Source organism: Ruditapes philippinarum, unplaced genomic scaffold, assembly GCF_026571515.1.
Source record: "Ruditapes philippinarum isolate M1 unplaced genomic scaffold, ASM2657151v2 ctg14612_1_1_1_1, whole genome shotgun sequence".
Taxonomy (NCBI): domain Eukaryota; kingdom Metazoa; phylum Mollusca; class Bivalvia; order Venerida; family Veneridae; genus Ruditapes; species Ruditapes philippinarum.
Window position 1 is genome coordinate 6,106 of NW_026860705.1, and position 17,959 is coordinate 24,064.

At 35.5% G+C, this 17,959-nt stretch overlaps 1 protein-coding gene across 1 annotated transcript; it reads right to left on the reverse strand.

Moving 5' to 3' along the window:
- Positions 1 to 5,980: 5,980 nt before the first annotated feature.
- LOC132713120 (RNA-binding protein cabeza-like) lies at positions 5,981 to 14,033 on the reverse strand. Its single transcript, XM_060695592.1, has 9 exons — positions 13,893 to 14,033; positions 13,219 to 13,273; positions 12,649 to 12,785; positions 11,102 to 11,231; positions 10,635 to 10,811; positions 8,445 to 8,594; positions 7,524 to 7,619; positions 7,045 to 7,144; positions 5,981 to 6,646 (listed from the first exon to the last, which is right to left on the reverse strand). The coding sequence occupies exons 1-9, from the start codon at positions 14,031 to 14,033 to the stop codon at positions 6,598 to 6,600; spliced, it is 1,035 nt and encodes a 344-aa protein (XP_060551575.1). The 3' UTR covers positions 5,981 to 6,597.
- Positions 14,034 to 17,959: the final 3,926 nt, after the last annotated feature.

Consider the following 17,959-nt stretch of genomic DNA (forward strand, 5'->3'; position numbering starts at 1 on the left):
TCACATGGGCGCGTAGCTCCATTTCTACATATTTCTGCCATTTTCTCCGTAGGTTGATTTCTCCCATTTACTTATTATTTCTCAATGTTTTATGGCAGTTTCGGATTACCTTGTAGTTTACCCGATGTACCACCAGAAGACGTCAAATATCCTTTCAAATCTTTTGAAATTGACCCTTTTTGCACATATCATCTGCCATCTTTTTTCACTTTGTTTTCAATAGTTTTTGTTCTATTCTTCGTTCACCTCCTTATAAGTAGCATTGTCAGACATCTCGGCCTGAAGTTTACTTCTGGGGTCCTCTGTATCCATAACAACGATGCCAGACCCCTTATATATATACTATATCATATATATATATAATATATATATATATATATATTTATATATATATATATATATATATATATAATATAATATTATATATATATATATATATTATATATATATATATCATAATAAATAGTCAATGTTTGTTTACAGTATGGTTCTTGTTTCGCTATCAGATTAAATCAAAGATAAAAATTATTTTGATAAGTAATAACGGTTAATTCAATACAGATATTTTTATGTTTATTGTTATTTTGCGGGAGGGGGAGGGGGGAAATTCCTTAATCTGGTAGAATGGCGAAGGTAAATTTTATCAAGTACTCCAATTTTGAATGTGAATATCCCCTGAACTGCACTTTAAATAAAAAGTTATTTTGTACATAAAACTAAAACGAACATTGAATTGCTGTGGTGTTTAAATAATGACAATATGGAGGATATTGCCTCCCAAAGCATGGCCGTCTAATTAAGATTTTTACATGCTGCACAGACGCTTTCGAAGATAGCTAGAAATATTTGAAGATTTCTATTTGGGATGGACGCTTCAACATATCAAATCAAAGTCGCAACTTGAAGGACTCCTGGTAACATAGATAAGAATACCAGACTAGTTAACACTGATAGTCATTTCAGGAACCGTGAAGCACTGCCAACTTTTTTTAACCTTCCCAAACAAATGCATCACTTGTGGCGTATATATAAAAAGAGCCACCGCCGGGCGGGGGCAACGCTCGACTTTTTACTTTCTCTACAAGCAAACAAAGAAATGTTTGAACAAAATCTTAATGTTTCCTTTTTATAAAATTAATCAGTCTGTCTTGTCACATTAGTTTTGTCTTGTATTTTAAATAGAAACACGCAATACTATAAATAGAAACACGCAATTCTATAAAAAGAAACATGCAATTATATAAATAGAAAATTCTATAAATAGATACATGTGGTGGAGTCACTTGGTGACACGTGATGGAGTCACGTGGTTATAGTCACGTGGTGGAGTCACGTGGCGGGGTCACGTGGTGAAGTCACGTGGTAGAGTCAAGTGGTGGTGTCACGTGTTGGGAGTCTTAAGTATGTTTTGTTATAATATTAAGTTGATCCCTTCAATAATAGCACAGTTACAGCCAAAACAATGAAAATTTCAATAATTTGAACTTCAAAGTCAAGGTCATTAATGAGTGAAGGTCAAGGTCTGTCTGGTTATTTTTAAGGGTTACCCTTGAAGATTATTATGTTCCAAGTTTGAAGACAATCCACCATTCAAAAATAAAGTTACAGCCAATAATAGCCAAAAAAATGAAAATTTCAATAATTTGACCTTCAAAGTCAAGGTCATTTATGAGTGAAGGTCAAGGTCTGTCTGGTTATTTTTAAGGGATATCCTTCAAGATTATTATGTTCAAGTTTGAAGACAATCCATTCAAAACTAACAAATTTACAGCCAAAAACAGCATGAACAAGCAAAATTTGGACTTTTAACCTTGAAGGTCAAGGTCATTTATGGATGAAGGTCAATGTTAGTGTGGTCTACTGAAAGGTCTTGTCCCAATGGTTGTTGTGGCCAAGTATGAAGACAATACACCAAGAAATAAAAAAGTTATGATCCAGGTACAAGTTTGCGGACGGCAACGGCAACTCCGCCGCGACTTTTTTTTTAATGCGTTTATTTAAGGTCGCCGTGTGGGCGACCGTACACTCAAGTCGGGTCATCCTAGAGCGTCCCGCCGAGATTTTTCGTCGATTTTTTTCCAGCTTTATTGGTGGAGAAAGACCCAACCGCGACTATAACAAAAACCAAAAAAACAAGAGGGCCATGATGGCCCCCGAGTCGCTCACCAGAAACAATTGCTTTTCAGTGATGGAATGTCAATATATTCTCATATTAAACTTGAGAATATGTTTAAACAATAATTTGAAGCTTAAGCTTAAACAGGGCTAATCAAATTAATATTAGCAAACTTGATAAAAGACTACCTAAGAATGCTACAAAGATTGTTGATCATCTATCAATTATTTCAGTAGGAAATGATGTTCGAAGGTGTTTTCTATTTTTAGCTTTAGTGGTCCCTAAAAGGGGCTAATCAAATTAATATAAGCAAACTTGATCAAAGAGTACCCAAGAATGCTACAGACAAAGTTTGTTGATCATCCATCAATTTATTCTCGAAAGTAGGGATATGTTTTTTAAAGGTTTTTCTATTTTTAGCCCCTAAAGGCCCCCTTAAAGGGCCAATCAAATTAATGTGAGCAAACTTGATAAAAGATTACCCAAGAATGCTACAAAAAAAGTTTTTAAGACCATCCATCAATTAGTTCTGTAGAAAAATAGACATTTAAAGGTATTTCATTTTAGCTTTTGCGGCCCCCTAAAAGGGGCCAATCAAATAATATTAGCAAACTTGATAAAAGACTACCCAAAAAATGCTACAAAGTTTGGTGATCATCATCAATTAGTTCCCTACAAATAGACAGGGCGTCCGTGCGAGTGGTTAAGGTCGTTTGACTTCAAAAACCAAATTGCCCTCACCGCTGTGGGTTCGAATCCCAAAACAGGGACTTTGGATTTTTTCATGTGAGGAAGCTATCCAGCTAGCTTACGGAACGTCGGTGGTTCTATCAGGTGCCGTTCGTGCCTGAAAAATGCACGGAAGGGCACCTCGAGGTCTTCCTCCACCATAAAGCTGGAGCGTCGCGATATGACCTATACTGTGTCGATGTGACGTAAAAACCCAAAACAAAACAAACAAACCAAACAAATAGACATTTAACTTTATTTTCTATTTTTTAGCTTTAAAGGCCCCTAAAAAGGGGCCAATCAAATAATATGAGCAAACTTGATAAAAAACACTACCGAGAATGCTGTCGACAAAATTTGGTGATCATCCATCAATTAGTTCTGTAGAAATAGACATTTAAAGGTATTTCTATTTTTAGCTTTTGCGGCCCCTAAAAGGGGCCAATCAAAATAATATTAGCAAACTTGATAAAAGACTACCCAAAAATGCTACAGACAAAGTTTGGTGATCATCCATCAATTAGTTCTGTAGGAGATGTTTAAAGGTTTTTCTATTTTTAGCCCTAGAGACCCCTAAAAGGGGCCAATCAAAATAATATTAGCAAACTTGATAAAAGACTACCTAAGAATGCTACAGACAAAGTTTGGTGATTATCCATCAATTAGTTCTGTAGAAATAGATGTTTTAAGGTTTTTCTATTTTTAGCTTTAGCGGCCCCTAAAAGGGGCCAATCAAATTCATATGAGCAAACTTGATTAAACACTACCCAAGAATGCTACAGACAAAGTTTGGTGATCATCCATCAATTAGTTCTGTAGAAGATGTTTAAAGGTTTTTCTATTTTTAGCTCTGCTGACCCCTAAAAGGGGCCAATTGGAATGACATGAGCAAATTCAAGTGTGACTGTCACAAGGATGCTACAGACAAAATTTGAAGTAAATCTGCCCAGTAGTTTCAGAGGAGAAGACGATTGTTGACGCATGACGACCGAGCATCCCCCTTTGATACCAATAGCTCACCCTGAGCCTTCGGCTAAAAAGTCGAGCTAATAACTGTTACATGGTGTAAGCTTTAACTGATGAAATATATTACTGTACTGTGTTCGTGTTTACGCGGAAAATTTAATTAAACGTTCTCTTGTTAGATTTAGTGTGTGCTACTGCTTAATAGACATTTGCGGCTTATAATGAGGAACGGGGATTGAGGATCGAGGACAAGTTATATAAAGGGATATTCTCAAAATTATCGAACAATATAATAAACGCAATTTTTAAGTAACGGATAACATGGGCATTGTCCACGAAATAATTTTTGATTGTATAACGTGATACTAGTATTATCTTTGTCCTGAATAATATAATTCCTGTGGCTCTGCTATAGATCGGTATATTCTACGAGATGTGCCATCAATAGCCGTGACCGCTATATGTACTCGCATTTGTTCCATAAGTACATAGCTTCAGTAAACCATTTTATTTATCTTTTTATTTAAAGAATTATGTAAAGTGTCTCGGGTGTCTCACACTCAACTCGGAGAATTTGTATCTAGTGTGCATTTGAAATACACTTTCTGCTATTTCATTTAGAATCGTGGTGGGATTATAAGCAAAAGTTTATACCGAAAAAATGATCAAGATATTAAATAAGCATGATTAAGAAAAAACGATAAACTACATAAGTAATAAGTATTTACATCGTAAATCAGTAACCCTTAATCTGCACCTAATTTCTTACATATTTGGCATCGTGTAAACAATAGGTTTAAACCCTGAATTAAATGCAAATAAATTTATCAGTCGGTTATCTAAATGACGTATTTTATCATTATGCTGTAGCATTATGCGATGTATTTATAATATTCCATATACAATTTAAATCCTCCATAACACTTTTAAGTAGAGTGTGCCTCGACTACAGAAGGTTATTAGTTCAAGCCACGTGATGCCAAATACATGAAAAATGGTACCAACAGCTTTGGCTTGGGGCTCAGCATTTAAAACAGTAGTGAAAAAGTTTAATATATCAAAAGCAAGCAATAGCCAAATATGATCTCTAAAAAGTGTTGAAATATCTGCGGAAGCACAGCAAAAAATCACGAAAAAATTGCAGACTCGGTTTGATTAATTCTGTACATGAGGGAAATAAAAGTGCAACATCCTATCCCTCACGCCCCTAGCATCGGCTTAAGCGGTACAACTTAAAAATGCTGGACTCAATTATCCCGAAGGACTAGAAGTGAAGTACGGGGCATTTTTTGTTTATGACTGCCACTCGACACTTGACACATTTAGGCCGCTACAGCGTTTTGAATGAAGGTTATAGTGATAAAAGAACAACAACAACAAAAAAAAAAAAAAAATACAGGGTGCAGTTCTATCGAAGGACGGACATCTAAATCAAGTGCAAGCTAAAGCGGCTCACATGCAGCAGTCATTGTTAAGTCAAGCTCTGATAGATCTTAACTGATGTAAAAATGGAGACCAACACGGACAGCTGACCAGCAGCTTCGCTCCCGCCAATCCCGAGACAACTTCAACCCGGTCCAGACCCAAGTGAACAGCGCAACCGAGGCCGTAATCAAGACGTCAAGATGATCGTGCTAAATCTGTTAAACGCTTTGGCATCATCAAATGCACTTCAGCGCACTAGACCAAAACGACCGTCAACGCAAACGACCAATTGGCTGAGCTTATAAAAAAAAGTTCCGAATTTACTTAGAGAAACTTGCATTAGATCGTCTTGTAGTTACTAAAAATGAAAATTACGATGTAAAAAAAAGAAACACAATAAAATATCCTGGTCTTATTCTAAAGTGTACATAATATGTGTTGAGATGACCCCTCAATATTAGCGTAACTGTTCCTCGGTAATCTTACCCGATATTTTGTCGCAAATGTCTAATAGGATATTTACAATCATTATTCGTTAAACAAAAGGTACAACAAAAGGTACGTTGGAATAGAGTCGTAATAGGGCTTTATACATAATCTTTATTCTTGATCTTAGTGATAGAAATGTCTGAAAATGTGCAAGCCTTACATTTTTTAGCATCAACATATATATTCACAACTACATGTATTATTATCAAATTCTTCACAATAAGCATTGTACAGCTATGGACAACAACAAACAAATTCTAGTTTTTCACTTTTATTACACAATGTCACATAATTACAAATCTCTAGAAATGAGATCTAAAATTAAAAAAGTACCTTTTAATACAAGGAATTCCAATTTTTAAGTCTAACATGATAAAATGTTGTAAATCAAGCAAAGAAATAATATCAAATGATGATGACATGTATGTTTAGCAAATTTCGTTAATTTATTTGTTTAAAATGTTCCATTAAGACTTAAAACTATTCCACTCTGCACAGTAATCAAACAAGAGGACAACATCTTATTTACAACAAACACTGATTTTTCCCCCTAACAAAAACTATTTCTTAAGTATGTTACCAAATAAATTTCTCCCCAACATGCTACACAATCTATTCATGTTCATCCATGTGGGACAACAATCTAGTTATAAGCTGCCTTGAAGGTGCCTGTTGTAAAACCACAATCCACACATTGAATGTATGTTACAGTAAGTCCTTTAAAATCTTGTATAAAACATACGGGTGTAGCATTCCATGACTAAACAATGATGTTAAATCATGATGAGATATGATCAATGAAAAATGATGAAACAACTGTTTATGTGATGTTGTTCAAACAGTAATGTATGAATGATGATAGAAATGATGATTTAGTATGGTCTGGACCGCCTGTCATCTCTTCCTCCACCACCGCCACCACTGTAAAATATAGAAACATTTCATAAAATACCTTCACTATTAACTTTATCTGCATTCATTATCAAGACCAAACAAAACCAAAATGAACAAAAAATTAAATTGGACAGAGAATTATTTCAGAAATTTCATTTTTAAAAGAATGCAGTTGATGTGACATATAAATGACTGAAAAAAAAAGTAACATCAACTCATAAGCAATCAACTACTGTTTTGTAACTGGGCTTAAATTTTTTGAGGATTTAGCTACAACTAAAGTTAAGGCAAAATTCTAGCTTTACTTGTGGAATAATTACAGTGTTCCACTCAGCATAATTAATCTTAAGGCTCAAGGGAAAACCTGAATAGATCATATCAATTATAACGTAGCTAGATAATTGCTCTGTATCAGGTCAACTTACCGTCCACCACCGTAACCACCACCACCGCCACGTCCCCCTCTATCTCCACCACGTCCTCCTCTATCACCGCCACGACCACCACCAAATCCACCACGACCTCCTGGAAATAACAAGTCAATCATGAAACAGGTAATTTATCACTAACATAGTTTAGGCTTTGTTATTTTTATAAAATACTTTTTGTTTCACATTTGTATTTTAACTGACTTAACATAGTTTTTCAAAATTCTGGTTTTTCTTTGTAATATGTACGTTTTATGTTGTATTTAACTTTTAAGTCAAAAATCTTCTCTTACAATTTTAATGTAAAGATTTTACACACTTGTCCAGCACAATAAGTGGCTCTGAATATATTTCTTGATCCCTGGGAGAGTCTTGACAGACTACATGGATATGCAGGTTGGGCTGGCCAGTAGGATAATTTTTATATTGCAGATACCATTCAACGAGTATCAAATGATAATTAAATTGAAACACACCTCTATCTCTATCAAATCCACCACGACCACCGCCGCCTCCTCGGCCGCCACCAAATCCACCACCACCTCCGCGACCTCTACCACCACCACCACGACCTGAAATATAGCACAATCATCAATGCCCATAGTTTTCTCTCATATAAAAGAAACATGAAGCAACTTCCTAAAATATCTCCCAATGTCCATATACAAAATTGGTGGTACTAAGGATTTCTTTGGCGTTTTCATAAATTTCTACAACGCGTAATTAAATCTTGTATACATAATTTCATCCAAGGATATATACATAATGAACAGGTGGAAGTCAATAGATGTTTACATTTTGCCATAATTCCTTTATGTATAATTAACTTAGCATGAGCCATAAATATCATGTGTGGCATAAGGAAATTTGTTTTGTTTTGTTGGCCGTCTTTTTATATTTTAAGCAAATTTATATTTTATGCTAAACATTTTCCAATATCAACTGTTGGTCTATCACCATTACAAGTATATAGTCAATTCAGCTCAAGTTGACAATAAAAATTCAGCATGTCGCGTTAATAACTTTTATTATCTGGAGCACGTTTTGTTGCATTTTGGGTAATGAGGACATTTTAAAGATCATAATGGTAACTTTCCAGCTTTACTGGTGGAGAAGCACCTGTGTAGAACCACTGACCTTCCTTAACCTAGATAGATAACAACCTCGCATGAAAGAATATAAAAACCCTTACAGGAGAGGATTCAAACAGAGCAGTGAGGTGAAAGTAATTTAAGTGAGCAACTTTAACTAAAATTCTACTGGGAGCAGCGCTTAATGACAAATAAATGCTTCCCTTAGGGGAAATACTCAAATACAGAATAATGAAAGGCTACAAATTCTCTAGAATATTTACAAACAAGTCTGTTACAAGCACATCAAAACAATAAAGCACTTACCAAAGTCACCACCATCACCACCAGCACCATCTGGTCTAGGTGTGTTACAGAGATTACAGGCATTCCTCCAACCAAAGTTGTTGTTACCACAATCTTCATTAGGGCAGTTCCAATCTCCTTGACGACTTCCACCACCATCACGTCCACCTCCTATAACATTTAATTTACAAATACATTTCTTTTATATTGTATGTATTATATAAAACCAATCTGGTCAAATATCAATACCTCATGCAAATGTTTCTCACACTTGTTTGAAAAATGCTGATTATTCAATTGAGAAATGGAATGATTATGTTTACTCACATTCAGGTGTTGTGTATAAAGTCAAATACAACAAGAATTTGTAACAGAGTTACCAACGTCCCCCGCCCCGGGAGTTTTATATGAAGCATAAAATTGTGCTATTTCAAAAGATTGAGGTATGGATCTCAGGACATTCAGTCCAAAATTATGATCAATGCTAGATCTGCAAATGTAACAATAAATTTGTTAAAAAAATAAAATGAAACACTTTTAAAAATCTATCATGTTAAGCTTTGACCTCTAAGTGTGATCTTGACCTTGGAGGTAGGGGAGCAGGTTTTGTGCATGACATAACGTCTTATTATTGAGACTATTTGTGCCAAGTATTTTCAAAATCCCTTGAACTATGAAGAAGTTATAGATTGGACACAAAATATACCCTATAACAGACTATGTAAATCTTTGACCTCTAAGTGTAACCTTGACCTTGGAGGTAGGGACACAGATGTTACGCATGACATATCATCTAATCATTGTGACTATTTGTGCCAAGTATTTTCAAAATCCCTTAATCTATGAAGAAGTAATAAACAGGACCAAAAATATACCAAATAACAGACTCTGTTAACCTTTGACCTCTAAGTGTGACCTTGACCTTAAGAGGTAGGGGTGCAGGTGTTGTACCTGACATATCGGCTTAATATTGTGACTATTTGTGCCAAGTTATTTCAAAATCTCTTGAACTATGAAGAAGTTCTAGATTCGACACAAAATATATCCTATAACAGACTATGTTAATTTTTGACCTCTAAGTGTGACCTTGACCTTCGAGGTAGGGATGCAGGTGTTGCGCATGACACATCCTCTTATTATAGTGACTATTTGTGCGAAGTATTTTCAAAATCCTTTGATCTATAAAAAAGATATAGACCAGACACAAAATATACCCTGTAACAGACTATTTAAGTATTTGACCTCCAAGTGTGACCTTGACCTTGGAGGTAGGTGACCGGTTTTTGCGCATGACACATCATCTGATTATTGTGAACAATTATAGCAAGTATTTACAAAAGTCCTTCATAGATAAGAAAGTTATGGACCGGACACGACATATACCCTCAAATAGACAATGTTGACCTTGAATGAGCAAGTACGACCTTGACCCTGAAGGTACGGGTCTGGTTGTTGCGCATGACACATCGTCTTATTATAACAAACATTTGTGCCAAGTTATCTCAACTTCCTTTGATAAATGACAAAGTTATGGACCAGACACCAAATATACCCTGTAACAGACTATGTTAATATTTGACCTCCAAGTGTGACCTTGACCTTGAATGTAGGTGACTGGTTTTTGCGCATGACAAATCGTCTGATTATTGTGAACAATTATGGCAAGTATTTACAAAATCCCTTCATAAATAAGAAAGTTATGGACCGGACACGACATATACCCTCACATAGGCAATGTTGACCTTGAATGAGCAAGTGTGACCTTGACCCTGGAGGTAGGGGTCTGGTTGTTGCGCATGACACATAGTCTTATTATAATAAACATTTGTGCCAAGTTATTTCAAATTCCTTTCATAAATGACAAAGTTATGGACCGGACACGAAAGTATGACGCACGGACGGACAGACGGACAGACAGAGCCTATTTCTATATCCCCCTTTTTTCTTTGAAAAGGCGGGGGACAATAAAAATATACATTGGTGTAATTCAATTTTTCTATGTTCAACTAACAAGTCAGAAATCTGTCTATTCCCGATAAACATTCTTCCTTATACCAGTTCATGAAGTTCATAACATTTCAACCAGGATGACAGCATGCTTATACCATGAAACTTAAAATTTTAGAATAAATCAAATGCATCATTATTTCAAGATACATGCATTGATGTATACAGTTATTTTCTGCAACAGTATTTATAAAATAATGTTACCTCTGCCACCTCCACCACCACGTCCTCCTCTATCTCCGCCACGACCACCACCAAATCCACCGCCGCCACCTCCTCCTCTTCCACCGCCACCTCCTCCTCCACGTCCACCACCACCAAACTGACTCACTTTCCTTTGAGCAATCTGAACCTTAATTACATTTCCTTGAAAATCTTTCTCTGAAAAATTGTTCATCATTACATTAAAGAAATATCTTTCCACATAAAATCAGCAAGGAAACAATTCTGTTAAAAATGTTGACTTTACCATGACTTAACAATAAATAATTGTATGTACTGACCACTCCTAGACAAGACTTTGTTGTTTAGTATAAATAATTTAAGTGAAGGAAAAGAAAATTTTTTTTTGAAAATACATTAATTGTAGCTATGCAGAAACGTTATGTCAAAAATTTATAAAAATCATATTATAAGACTATGGTTCCTTGAAAGCTAAATAAAATACATACCACTGAACCAGTTGATAGCAGCTTTAGCAGTTTCTGGGTCATCGTAAGTGACAGTGGCTTCCCCTTTTGGTCGACCAGACATCTTATCTTTATAGATCCATACTTTGGGTTTACCAGTTCTTTTGTCCATCTGCAACATAAATCAACATGAGGTAAGTATTGTTGTCATTCAAGCTGACAGATTATCACTGACAGTGTTTTAATACAACACAGACCCCTATTATACTGAAATTTATGTTTCAATAATCAATTTTTCAATAAAATTTATTCCTATTTCTTCTCCAAGAAGAAAACCAACTGCATAGTACAGCATAAACCAGAGGGCCCTGGATCGCTCACCTGAGAAATAGGTCAAAAGGTCAGTGGAACCCCTTTTCACCCCAGAAGCACAATTTGAAAACATGGGACAGCTTAATCTAAACAATTTTTGTACACCGTCACCCAGCAAATTTTTGTGTAAAATTAATTCGAAATTGAACCAGTGGTTTAGATGTTGTTATTTTCTAATTTTAGCTCTGGTAACCATTCCAGGGTCTTTTTCCCTTCTAAAGCAGGGGCCGGTATAGGGCTGCTTCCCCAAAGAAAAATAGGGCTGCTTCCCCAAAGAAAAATTCTTTAAAATCATGCAGTTTTCCCAAAAAATTGAATTTACATCAAGTTTTTTCTTCCCCTTTTGCAAATATACCGCACAATTTTTCCCCAAAATTAAGAGCAGGGCTGCTTCAGCCCTGCATTCTATTGAACAGTTCACCCTGTCACTAAGTTAGAGGTGAGCTAATAAAACGATGTAGGGAAAAGAGAAGACAAACAAAACATTTGACATGGCTGGGGATTGAAATGTCGACCTCGATCCCCTTGGGAAGAAGAGGCAATTTTCACCCTAAGGGTTTTATTTCAACAAACGTGGTAGACATACACTAGAACATGTTTCATGCCAAATAGCTAAACTCTACCTCTTGGATTTTCACAAAAATACTTTTTAAAGTTTTTACCATATACATATAAGGAAAATCCTTGACCCCTGGGGAGGGGCCAATTTTGAACCTAGGGCATTTATCTGAAGAAACTTGGAAGACATTCACAAGAAGATGTTTCATGCCAAATATCTAAGCTCTAGCTCTTTTGGATTTTCATGAGAAGATTTTTTAAGACTTTACTATATAATTGTATATAGAAGGAAAATCAATGATCCCCTGGGGCGGGGCCAATTTTGACCCAACAGCTTTAATTTGAACAAACTTGGTAGACATCCACTAGAAGATGTTTCATGCCAAATTTTTAAGCTCTAGCTCTTTTGGATTTTCATATGGAGATTTCTTTTAGTTTTTATTTGCCTCCCATCCACAATTTAACATTTATGTAGGTAAGAAAAGAAAAACTCCATAGCCTGCTGATAAACTGGTTATTACTGCTTTTTTCAAGGAAAACCAGTTACTTGTCTTATTGTTAAGATGACCAAAAAACATGTTGAAATTAGACAGTTAAACAAATAACAATAGAAATTTGACAGTGATAACAGCTTCCAATGAATGTTATTTATGAATTACCTTGATTACTCCTATACTGCCAAAATGTGCAAGCAGATCCTCTTCAACAATGCTTTCACTAAGACCTGTGATGAAAACTGTGTCTGGGGTTTCCTGTAGCTCGCGATCACCACCCCAGCCACCTCCTCCTCCATATACTAAAGTTAACGAGGATTTCCAGATTATATTTATAAAACATCACTTGTCAGATTTCAAGTCAGAACAAATTCTTTTAGATAAATTTAAATATATTTTAACTTTTTGTTTAGTATCTTTAGGGATGGTCTTTCAAATGATTTGCATTTGCAAAATACTGACAACTTGAAGTCTGACAAGTTTATAAAATTCAACCATTTACTTATTACTTGTAAGAAATATATAACCTCCCAACCAATGCATGCTTTTCCCTAATATAGTCAAATATTAAAATAAGAACTTTTTTTATGAACATTTTCAGTGTTTGCACATCTTAGCTTACTCTCTTTTAAATAGGACCAACCTTAAATACACCCATATACCCTTTAACCCACATGCCAGTTCTTTTAACTAGGCTGTGAAACATTCACTCTCAATGTCCAGGGTACAGCTTACTTTTTTCATTGCTGTCTTCTATATGTTTAATTTCATACTTGTTGATATTATATATCTACAATATGTTTTCAGATTATTATCAGTATCTTCATTTCTAGTCAAACAAACCAGCATTATTTTTACCATGTATTTCTGTTCTATTATTCCAGCAAATATTCTCATACTGACAATTTTACACCTTGTAATACACATGTACTATTATATCCACCTGATTATTTTCTAACCTCTTCACAATACATTTTTTTTGCAATTACACCTATATTTCTAATAAGTACTTCTGTATCAATGTATGTTGACTATCTTCTTGTATCAATTTTCAATCATTTTCAACTCATTAAAATGATTATCTCTACACACAAGTATACACCATCCTTATACAATAGCTACATACATGTTGTTTACCAACACTTCAACATTTATTTACTGACATATCATAAGATTTACTGTATCACTTCCATTAATCTTTAGTTGCCTTTATAATAACTTATATTTTTACATCTTATATATCATACTTTTCATCCTCAATTTCACACTTTCAAAATTACTCCATTACATTGACAATCTTTCAGTTAATATCTAGATGCATTACCCTGTTCAAACTGAACAATTTCAACATTTAGTAATATTCTTCATTTTTTTTATTTTTATAAAAATATGACCATTTTATTTCTGACTGAAGCATATCCTCGGTTGCTTTGTCCCTGTAAGTGCATCATTCTGTCTTCATTCATTAATGTGAACAGAGCAGCTTTGTCAGGTTCATGATTGGTTGGAGACACACTCAACGGTAATAATGTTACACTTTCATCTTCCATTGATAACTAGCTTGTTTCTTGACCTCATTCATATCTAGGACGACTGACTACCTGGTCATCATATCATCACAATCTGATGCAGCTCTTTAGGTAAGTTTCATTGATCAATTGTGGTTTTGAGTCACGCTGACATACATCCACCATGCCTTGACATGTAGATTACAAAGCTGTTCCTCATTTCCACTTATATCTGCAACCATCTTCTCTAGTTTTTCCTTAACCATATTCCACTTAATATTTTTTTATTATACTGATCTATATTAACCATGTTGTGTGATAGTTTCATATTATACCTCGAGATTCCCAAGGTAATGCTCAGATATTTCTATCTCTTCAATTAACCCAAGCATTTTTATACTGAATTCTTAAATATCAACTTTTGATTTACATATCCCAGGTAACACCATTCATTTTTCAGGACCATTTCTTTACTTCTCCCATTATTATACAAGATAAAATTTTAATAACTTCTTTTTCTACTTTCTTCTTTAAAACACCAATCAAAACCACTACCAATTAAGACAACAAATTTGACCATTTTACTACATAAAAAGAACAGGAAAAGATTTGTTATTAACAAAGTCAAGCCCACATTGGGTACATGACATTCACTTACCACCCCCAAATTTGGTGAAACCTCCTCTACCACCACTGTAATACATTGGTAAACATGAGAATTACTGACATTACATATCTCCATACATCATAGCACATGATCACTTCTCACTAACTTCATGTTACAAAAATGCGTCCCTTACAAAATGAAATACTCATCACATTTTTTTTTCCTATGCTGTACTTCAAACAGACACCGGTATGATTGGAGACAACATGCTGTGCTTTGCTTACTTAAGTTTAGCATATGCTGCACATAGCAAATAACCACTTGTTTTTCTAAAATAACTTCAAAACTTTTGAAGAAGTTACTTCTAACTTTTTGTAAAAACCAAAGTAACTTCAAAACTTTTGAAGAAGTTACGACTAAATTTTTGTAAACAAGATATGTTTGTAAAACATGTATGCCCCCATCAGCAGCCAATTATTCATGTGATAAGGTAATTATGCATGACTTCTGACCCAGTGATCAAACAATTAATAAGGGTTATCAAGTATCTACTGGTCATGACCTTGACCTTTGACCCCTTGACCCAAAACTCAATAGGGGTCATCTGCTGGTCAAGACCAATCATCATACAAAGTTTGAAGTTCCTAGGCCTAAGCGTTTTTAGTTAATTAATCAGAAACCGTTTTTACCTACAAGGTCAATGTGACCTTGACCTTTGACCCCAAAATCAATAGGGGTCATTTGCTGGTCATGACTAATCACCATGCCAAGTTTGAAGTTCCTAGGCCTAAGGGTTCTTTTATTATTGATCCGAAACCGTTTTAACATACAAGGTCAATGTGACCTTGACCTTTGACCCCAAAATCAATAGGGGTCATCTGCTGGTCATGACCAATCACTATGCCAAGTTTGAAGTTCCTAGGCCGAAGCGTTCTGTAGTTATTGATCAGAAACCGTTTTTACTTACAAGGTCAATGTGACCTTGACCTTTGACCCCTTGATCCCAAAATCAATAGGGGTAATCTGCTGGTCATGAAAAATCACCATACCAAGTTTGAAGTTCCCAAGCCTAAGCGTTCTTAAGTTATTGATCATTGTTTGTTTGTTTGTTTGTTTCTGTCATTTTACGCCTTTTTCCAACAGTATTTCAGTCATATAGGCGGGTAGTTTCCTAACCATCGTTCCTGGAGAGTTACACCAGTACTTGACTACCTTCCTCCGCGCTAAACTACCAAAGCATCTCCCGGGGATCGAACCCACGCCAGAGAGGTAACTGGATTAGAAGTCATCGACTCTAACCACTCGACCAGAAACCGTTTTTACTTACAAGGTCAATGTGACTTTGACCTTTGACCCCTTGACCCAAAACTCAATAGGGATAATCTGCTGGTCACCACCAATCATCATACAAAGTTTGAAGTTCCTAGGCCTAAGCGTTTTTAGTTAATTGATCGGAAACCGTTTTACCTACAAGGTCAATGTTACCTTGACCTTTGACCCTTGACCCAAAAACAATAGGTCATCTGCTGGTCATGACCAATCACCATACCAAGTTTTGAAGTTCCTAAGCCTAAGGGTTCTTAAGTTATTGATCGGAAAGCATTTTACCTACAAGGTCAATGTGACCTTGCCCTTTGACCCCTTAACCCCAAAATCAATAGGGGTCATCTGCTGGTCATGACCAATCACCATACCAAGTTTGAAGTTCCTAGGCCTAAGGGGTTCTATAGTTATTGATCGGAAACTGTTTTTACCTAAGAGGTCAATGTGACCTTGACCTTTGACCCCTTGACCCCAAAATCAATAGGGGTCATCTACTGATCATGACCAATCACCATATCAAGTTTGAAATCCCTAGGCCTAAGGGTTCATTCGTTATTGATCGGAAACCGTTTTTTACCTACAAGGTCAATGTGACCTTGACCTTTTGACCCCTTAACCCAAAATCAATAGGGGTCATCTGCTGGTCATAACCAATCACCACACCAAGTTTGAAGTTCCTAGGCCTAAGGGTTCTTTCGTTATTGATCGGAAACCGTTTTTACCCAAGAGGTCAATGTGACCTTGACCTTTGACCCCTTGACCCCAAAATCAATAGGGGTCATCTACTGATCACGACCAATCACCATACCAAGTTTGAAGTTCCTAGGCCTTAAGGTTCTTTAGTTATTGATCGGAAACCTTTTTTGCTTACAAGGTCAATGTGACCTTGACCTTTGACCCATTGACCCCAAAATCAATAGGGGTCATCTACTTGTCATGACCAATCACCATACCAAGTTTGAAGTTCCTAGGCCTAAGGGTTCTTTAGTTATCACTCGGAAACCATTTGGTCTACGGACCGACGGACCGACGGACCGACAAGTGCAAAGCAATATACCCCCTTTTCTTCGAAATGGGGGCATAAAAATAAAATAAAATAATGAGTGGAGAACGACAAACATTAGATTTACTATCACTGACGTAACTGTTAAACAAAAAGCGTACTTCAAGCTAGTATAGTCTTCCCTTTACTGTTAGTGCCCTAATATAATACAAGATGGATATATTAGGAACTGATAACTAGATTGATTTAAGTTTTGTGATCTGACCTACAAAACTGCCAAAAAAATCTAACAGTTAACCTAAATGAAATTACCGTAGTTAGGGGGGATTTCGTGCAATTTTCACATGCATTGTCAAACAACGTAATCTTATAGCTAGTTCCATCTTTTAAGTAGCAAATAAAATGTGAAAACAAATTAAGGGAAATACAATTCGGGAAAATACACAATTTACATATGTATGTATGAAATGAATAATTATGTGAGAAGTCATGTAGTATGAAGAAGGAGATGATGTATAATGTACAGTAATATAGAGTAAGGCCACATGTAGCTGCTGTCCCGTTTCTTCTTGTGGCAAACACATATTTCTACCAGGAGTGTAGTGAGTAGAGGTACAATTATTTTAAACTCCCCCAACAATACTTCCAGGCTGCTAGACCATGCCAGCTTCCAACAAAATCAACCCATTTCTTTACTGTATTTTTTTTTTTTATGTATCTTTTTAAATCTCCACTTTACACCATTTTTTACAATTTTCATTATACCCATTTTCTAATGTTTTAAAAGTTTTATAACCTCTGATACAGTTTTTTTAGGTACCTTAATTTTGACTCAAGGTCACCCCTAGTGGCTCTGGTACTATCAGGTTTTAAGATACTCATTTACATCCTCTTAACACTAATGGTAGGCTTATAACACTAGTATATTGTCAAGTTTGTTGGCAAAATATATTGTCTGACAAGAACCTATTCTGTCAGCTAATTTATATAATTACAAAATATGCTTGATACCCTTTAACAATGGGCCATTTTAAT